We start from the raw sequence: 8,823 nt of genomic DNA on the forward strand, positions 1-8,823 counted from the left end.
AATGGCGAATGGATTAACGAAAAGGGTTACAAAAAGGATTTCAAATGATGGTACGAACTTCGGGTTGTTACATTATCCCCCCGTTAGAGGGAATTTCATCCCGAAATTCAGAATTAAGATACAATACATGGATCTGGAAAGAGATGCGGATACTTTAGTTTCATTGAGCCTTCCCGCTCCCAAGTGAATTTCGGTCCCTGCTTGACATTCCAGCGAACCTTCATTATCGGGATGCGGCTTAGTTTCGTACGTTTGATCTCCCGATCGATGATTTCGATCGGATCCTCCACGAAGTTTAGGTTTTCATTGATCTCGATCTCGTCTAAGGGAATCACTAGGGTTTCATCAGATAAGCACTTCTTGAGATTTGAAACATGGAAGAAGAGATGGATGTTGCTGAGTTCATGGGTAATCGAAGTTTATAGGCGACATGACCGATCCTGGCGAGGATCTCGAAGGGTCCAATGTACCTCAGATTACGTTTCCAACGCTTTTTGAAGCGTACCATGTCTTTACAGGGCGAGAGCTTCAACAGGACACGGTCTCCAACCTGGAATTCCAGAGGTTTCTGGTGATTATCTGCGTAACTCTTTTGGCGGTCTCGAGAAGCTTTCAATCATTCCCGGATATGGATGACCTTCTCGGTGGTTTTGTAGATGATTTTAGTGCCAGTGAGGGTGTTACCAGGAAATCGATTCTTGGCTAGGTGCGTGTCTCCTTCGTCAACCTAATACGAGGGAATCTGTACTTTTGACTGAAGAGGGTTTCGAATGATGTAGTTTGGATACTGGTATGATAATTGTTGTTATACAAAGGCCCGATCAAAGGTAAATGAGTATCCTAAGTCACTTTGTAATCTATGACACATGCTCCCAGCATGTCTTTCATGAGTTTTAGTTAACTCTATCACTCTGTTCAATTATCTGGGGATGATAAGTTGTACTCATGTCTAACATGGTTCTGTGAGTTTTCTGAAGAGACTTACCAAAACCTTGAGGTAAACATGTTATCTCAATTAGAGATAATGGACGCAGGTATATCATGTAATAAAACTACTTCTTGGATGTGGGTTCGCGTGAGTCTTTCCATCTTGAATGATTCTCTGATCAGAAAGAAGTTAGCGGATTTTATCGAAGGATCGACGATTACTCCAAATGGTATTGTACCTACTTGGGAATCTGGGTAACTTGACGATGGAATCAATAATAGTCATCTCCTATTCCCATTCAGGTATCTCGGGCTACTGGAGCAATCCTGAGAGTTTCTAACTAGACTTCTCAGGTCTGAGCGAGTAAACGGGGTTAGATGGTCATTGTCAATGTCTTAGTCTCGCTGTCTGAGCTTTCCTTTCAGCTAAGGACACCTCATGTTTATGTTTCTCTGATCGAATATATGCTATAGTCTCTTTATGGTCTGTGAAATTCGCATACTTGGTTCCATAGAGATCATGTCTCTAATTCTTCAGTGCAGGAACTGTTGTTCCTAATTCTAAATTGTGAGTTGTGTAGTTAACTTCGTGTGCCTTTTGTTTGTCTCAAAGCGTGAATGATAACTTTTCCTTCCTGCGTAAGTACATAGTCTAAACTCTAATTGAACGCAATGAAATGGACAACGAAATCCTCTGTTCCCTCTGGCAGGGACAGGATAATTGTGATGCATAAGTCTTAATTCAATGCTTGGAATGATGTATCTTACATTTTACTCCAACAAAAGGGTACACCTTTCTGTGTCGGAGTGGTTAAGGGTTTGGTGATTTTTGGAAAAAAATTTCTGAATGGGTCTGCGATAATAGTCGGTGAAACCCAAGAATTGACAGGGTTTCTATGGGTGTCTTCGGTGCCGACCAATTCTCTATTGCCTTGACCTTAGGAGGTTCCACACGTATTTCTTCATCGTCTACTACATGACCGGGGAAAAATGGTTTCACCGAAAGGTACCACTACGAACTTATAGTGATCATATTGAGTCCTGAATACTGACTTAGAAACATTGTCCTCGCGAGCTAGTAGCTGATGGTGTCTTGACCTAAGGTTTATCTTCGAGGAGTAGCTGGCTCCCTGAAATTGATCGAGGAAGTCATCTAATTGGGGAAAGAGGATATCGGTTTTTAACGGTTAATTCATTAAGCCAACTGGATAACTCCTATATTTCTGTTGGAGCAAAGCGATAAGGAAATTTGGCTACGGGGTAGCTCCAGGGATTAAGTTGATACGAGACTTGACTTGACGTTCGGAAGGAACTCTCGAGAGCTCTTCGAGAAAGACATCAGGAAAATTACAGTCTTCGGGGACGTTCTCGAGGTTTTTAACTTCCTGTTTCTCGCTGATTACATGGGCTATGAATACATGACGTTCCTTTCAGGGCAACTTTTGAGCTTTGATGCAGGAAATGATATGAAGATTAGAGTTAGGCTTATCGCCATGGATCATGAGAGTCTGGTCAGAGGGAAGATTGAGAAAAATAACTTTTTCATAACAACACATAACAACACGATCAGAACTCAATCGATATATGCGAAGGATAACATCATAGCTCTTTAGTGAAACTGACATTAGGTTAATGAGGACAGAATGATTACTCTGGGTAAGGGTACAGCTTAGGAATAAATTATTAGTGCACTCATTCTCACCTCTAACCATCTCGACGGTAAATGCTTCGGTTATTAGACGAGGACTAGGTTTACGAAGATATTTGAATGAATGACAAGTAAAATTTCCTTAGCACTAGATTCGAAAAGGATGCGAGCATAAGAATTGTCAAGAAGAAATGTACCCGCGACGATGATAGGATCAACGGCTATCTCCTCCTGCTTCATAGCTAAGACCATCTCAGCGTTGTTGGTGTTGTTGGTGGTTGCTGCTTTTGGACAGTTTCGCTTGAAATGCCCGATTTCTCCACAACCATAACAGGCCTGATCAGTACTCGATTCAGAAGCTTGATTGATTAACTGGGTTGGTGTTCTGCAGCTTCGAGTAAGGTGGCCCTTCTTGCCACATCTGATACAGTTCCTTTCACAGCATGGACTTGGAATATGATGGTGATAACTGCATCTGTTGCACCAAGGGAGGTTGCCAGCATACCCATTGATATGTGCTTGAGCTGTAGATGCAGCAACAGGGGTAGTGGCAGCTTGAACTGCCATAGTTTCATGCCTCTTAGAGGGTCTTTGTGAACTCTGACCCTTTCGCTTTTTCCAGATAACCTTCTTCCTCTTATCACATTCATTCTGGTGTTCCTGATCATTTTCATGGTTTTGGGGATAGGTGCTACTTCCCGGTCCACTAGACTTACCAGGATTCAAAAGCGTTATTGCAGCCGTCACTACAACAGTAACTGCTGTTTGAAACAAGATGAGATCGAATGGGGGGAGAGTATGGTGGTGGAGAGTTGTTGGTCTTTGAGTTGGGTCTCTTTCTTGGAGGCATCTTAATAAGATCAAGAATGAGAGAGGATGGTAAGCCCTCTGAATTGAATCAAGAGATATCACAGATATTTATTCCGAATAAGCGATAAAGCAGGAAAGAGTTATCGAAGTAGATAAATTATCGCTAAAGGAATGATCAAGGAACAACGCGTAAACGAGGATTTCTACAAAGGATTGGCCTAAGAAATACTCCCATAGTATTTCATGATTTGCTACGACACTGGCTCGATGTTTGTGGTATTAGGGTAAATTTTAGGCATGCCGCATACCGCAGTCACTCCCAAGAACTTGTTGGCCATGTCTCGAATGAATATAGTTGGCCAGGCTATATTGATCCTAGACACGACTACATAACTGCTCAGGTTTAACCGCAGTACACAACACCCATTTACTTATGTTTTGTTCTACTTGTAGTTACGGATCTAGACGGTTCGATATACTTGTATACTTTTGAAAATACTTACAGAGCACTTAGGCCCCTTAGTGTTAATAGTCTTATACCATGTAAGGTCTGGTATACTTTATTCACTATAAACAAGGGCTCTGATACCAATCTGTCACACCCCAAAAACCGAAGGCGGAAACATTTCCGGGCTTGACTCCATGTTGAGTATCAAATCCAATGCACATAGTATGTAAAGTAAACAACCATTACATTACATATAGAAAAGTTTACATTTTTTTCAAAAGTAAGTTGTACAAGTGTGATACATAATATATAAGAACAAAAGTAAGACGAGTCTTCTACGCACTCCGTCTTCGCCAAAAGGGATCATCAGGTACCTGTCCAATGCAGACCTGAGAATGCAAGCGGTTTCAAAATCAGCATAACGCTGGTGAGTTCATAAGCAGTTTATTTTCTGAAAAATGTACAAGTTCCTTTCTATTTTCTGAAGAAGTTTCACACCAAGAAAATCCCATATTTTCTTAAAAGTTGATTATAGAATCCAAAATGTAACGTAAAAGATGTAGACTGAAAACATGTTTACCCTTGTGAACTGTAAATTTTAGTTATCTGAAGTGTTACACGATTCTGGTTATGTACAATTGTTTTCCCTAGAAAATCCCATATTTTCCTGAATGTTGCTTACCAAATGTGAAAGATGTATACTTAAAACATGTTTACCCTTGTGAACTGTAAAGTTTAGTTATCTTAAATGTTACACGATTCTGGTTATGTACAAATGTTTTCCCTAGGAAAATCCCATATTTTCTTGAATGTTGGTTACCAAATGTGAAAGGTATATACTGAAAACCCGATTGTCCTCATGAAATGTATTGGTTTTAACACGTATATAAAACTAATATGTACAAAGTAAATTAATTACTTTATTCATTATTACTATTTAGTAAATCTCTGTTATCCAAATTGCGAGTTCCATAACCATATGATAGACGAGATATGGCAATAAGTAGTCCACATCACCTTATGACTTTCGTCACCCTTGAACCCTTCGGTTCGGCTGTAGCTAGCAGCCAGGTGTGGGCTAGTCAGCCCCGTATAGATCTATACACTCAAGTCACGCTCCCTATCTAAGAGATTCTGGTTATGCGTGCGGTCCTCCACTCGCGTATCTCTGTGGAGTGTTCACCGGGGACGTGTCTCCAATTTATAGGAATAACAAATTTACTAGTAATAATACAGAAAGGTCCTGTTATGAATAATTATCCTCCACTCGCATATCTCTGTGGAGTGTTACCGAGGACAAAACAGTGTACAAAGTATTATATTCAAGGTTCAAATGTCATGCTTTTAACTGATATACTATGGAAAACCATTTGTGAAAATATAAAATGCAACATTTTTATAACATGTTTCACAAATAATATGTTTACGTGTTCTACAAGTTCAAACGGTTATCTGTTATGGCTATCAGTGTTAAAAGCATATGAAATATGAAACACAACACATGTAAAACAAGTTTTGAGTACAAGTATCCCTTGTACTTTTCTTGTATTCCCCCTTGAAAACAGTGAAAAACATTAAAAAAGGGTGGGGGTATGAACTCACCAGACGAGAAAACGCGACGGTTTGAAAGCTAAGCGTTGGTTCGGGGCTTAATGACATGCAAGGTTCCTATGTAATATGAAATGGTATACAAATGTATCTAATTAGACATTAAACCACTAATTAGATATAATAATACACTCCAATGGGCGAAAACACTTCCAATCAACTGTTTGGAGTGACCTGGGTGACATCTACGGACATGTATGGCTTAGGAATGGAGTTTACTCTTTAAGAGTAAACTCCTTAGGCAGTTTATGGCTCTAAGACTATAACCACATGAGTTCACGGCCGTGAACTCATGGATGATAAGTTTTATGGTGTCAAATGGTCAAATAACACTTCGGAAGAGTTGGTATGATTTTATCTAAGGCTAGGGAATGAATTAAATCACCAAGAATACCATCAAAGGGAGTTTATGGCCCTAAACTAGGAGTTTACAGCCATAAGCTCATATACCTCTCATAAATTGATGATTTAGTTGCCTTAGACCAATCGCATGTGATTCAAACAATTTTTAAAAGCCTTAGGATGAATTTTGGGCACTATTTGACTTATGTTTAGGAGTTTACGGCCCTGGAACCCATTCTTGGGGGGTTATGGACGTAAACACTCAAATGGAGGGTTTTTATCATGTTTAAGGTCCCCAAATCGATTGTGGTTGGTTCTAGGATTTATTCCAAGGCTAAAGGTGTGTTTAAATGGCTTTTAAACACTTGGTTTTGAGTTTACTCTCCATGAATGATGAGTTTACGGCCCAAGCATGTTCTTGGGCAGTAAACTCATGTTTACTCCTCTAAAATCATGATTAAGTTGTTCTAAGTCCGAATTGGTAAGCCATAAAGCCATATCTAAGTCCCAAGGTTGGTTTGGAGGGGTTTTAAGGCTCAAAAACCCACTTTTTATGTGTTTACGGCCCAAGCATGCTCCAGGGCCGTAATCTCATGAATGAAGTCTTTTTTCATAGTTTAAACTCAGATTTGAAGGCTAATGATGCTATACTATGAGTTAGGGAAATTACCTTAATGATTTGAAGCCTTAAATTGATGTTTTTGGACTTAGATCTTTGGTTTGAGGAGAGAGGTTAGAGAGAGAGTAGTGAGAGAGAGCAAAAGCTTCAAATGGAAGTTTAATCTCCTTTAGATAGTGATCAAGATTTGGACACGGTGGAATTCTACCCGATACCGACGTTAGGTGGGGCTTTTGGTCGCACCCGATCATGTTGCTGTAACCCGATATGGTTGATTCTAAAAATCTTCCGATTACTAGAATGGGGTGTTAATGCGAGTTCTAAATGCGTTTGGACACCCATTAAGTCATAATAGCAATCTCAATTTAATGACTTAATTAAATGATGTAAACGGAAACGAAAATGAAAACGGCAAATGGATTAACGAAAAGGGTTACGAAAAGGATTTCAAATGATGGTACGAACTTCGGGTTGTTACACATATGAACATATACACCATAAAATCTAAGTGTCATGAGGTTTCTCTCCACTTCACGAAAATGATTTTCAGGAAACGCTTTCACTAAGTAGATTTTAAATAGTTAGCAATTGTGATATTTGCATTTCTCAAATTCTATTATTATTATGGCATCCCTCTTCATAGTTCGAATTGTGAGAAATGGAAAAGGTCTAAACATTTGAGACTATGATTACGGCATCCCTCTTCATAGTTCTAAAATTGTTTAGACACACTTGTGTGCTATCTAAGGAAAAGTGTATGATTTTGGGAAGATCATAAACCTGAACTTTCGTAAGAAAGTCAATAAGTATTGATTTCTAGAAGTCCAGTTGGTTTTTGGATACATGTCAAAGCTAGTGGGGGCATAAGTGTTATGCTAATAAGGATGTAATTATCATGTTAGTGGGAGCATGATTATTATGTTAAGTGTTGCAAGATAGCAATGTTAATTATAGAAAACAAAAGTTTCAATTTGCAAAGTTGCATGGTTTGAAAAGTTGTTTTACTATAATTAATGGAGAGGAAATTATACTTCATTCCAATTCTAAAAGCTTAGATTGAGATTTCAATCAAATTTAGTCAAGTATTTATATAAATGTTATGTTGAAATGGTTCAAACATAAGGAAATTCTATATATGGAAATGCTAATTGCATTCTTAGAATTCGATTATGATTACGGCATCCCTCTTCATAGTCCGAATTGTGAGAACATGGCAAATAGAAAAAAAATTATAGCAAAAGACTGGTCGAGTATCATGTCTTTATGTGAGACATCATGAATCGTGTCCCATATGCTTTAGGTATAGGATCGATTACATGTGCTATAATATTTATATGTTCTAAATTTTACAAATGCCTAGGGCATTAAGAGAAGGACTAGAACTGGATATGACTAAAATGATTAAGCAATTTCGAGGACAGTCTGAGGTTTACCGAAGATTGGTTGCTCATGGATAGTTGGAAGTATAGTGTTAATTTTGAAAGGACCATATTGATATATCCTGAAAAGAGGCAACTCTTGTTCATAAGTGATAGTCAAAATAGGAATATGGAAATGTTTCCATAGGTGGAAGTTGTTCATTAAATCTATGTAAGATTAGAAAACTTAATTCCCAAGAAGGATGTCCAAATGAATGTACTTTGAATATGAGACTTCGTTTCCATGGAATTTCTCTCCACTGGAATACTTTGTTCTGTATGTTTCCAAGTCTTTGTGACTTTTGTGCATAGTCATTACAAGAGGATCATTGCATATAAGTTTAGAATCTAACAGATTATAGTAAATGACAAGAATTTTGTATTCTTACATTTATGATAAGGATTTAGAATTGTGAAATGAGCATCATTGAAGTGTTGTCAATTGAGCGATTCCACAAAGAAAGGACCATAGGTAAACAATAGTGTGCATGCTTAGAGCATGGGATAACTATTGTTTTAATTCAAGTATTAAGCTGATTATTCAAAACATTATACAATGAATAATGAGTAATCAATATGGCTCAAAAGTTTTAGGGACATATAGGATTAGTATTATTCTTGTGTTTAACTTTGCATGTTTTGACTTCCCGGATAACTAGGTTATTCAAAACATCCACAGTCGATCATACTTCAGAAGTATGTATTAAAGCAAGATTGTCATGAATGGGTCTGTAGTATGTCTAGGTGTTTTAGACATAGCTGCAGTATTCATGAGTGCTCCTGGAATAAGATTCGAGTATTGGATTAAACCCACGCTCATTTGTATGACATCATGGATTTTATCACGAGTGATCATGAGACGATAATATCTTATATTCTTGAAACCAAGACATTTGGTTTGTAATTTACAAGTCGTTTGCACATTGACATATGTAAACGCACCAATAACTTGGTGTTATAAAACATATTGTTGTGTGTGATTTGCTGAGTAAGTGCAAGCGAG

General features: G+C 38.1%; 1 protein-coding gene across 1 annotated transcript; it reads right to left on the bottom strand.

Annotated features, from left to right (window-relative positions):
- Positions 1 to 2,662: 2,662 nt before the first annotated feature.
- On the bottom strand, positions 2,663 to 3,142 carry LOC111921542 (cellular nucleic acid-binding protein homolog). The gene has a single exon (XM_023917124.1). The coding sequence runs from the start codon at positions 3,140 to 3,142 to the stop codon at positions 2,663 to 2,665; it is 480 nt and encodes a 159-aa protein (XP_023772892.1).
- Between the last annotated feature and the right edge of the window lie 5,681 nt (positions 3,143 to 8,823).

This window comes from Lactuca sativa, chromosome 7 (genome assembly GCF_002870075.4).
Source record: "Lactuca sativa cultivar Salinas chromosome 7, Lsat_Salinas_v11, whole genome shotgun sequence".
Lineage (NCBI taxonomy): Eukaryota > Viridiplantae > Streptophyta > Magnoliopsida > Asterales > Asteraceae > Lactuca > Lactuca sativa.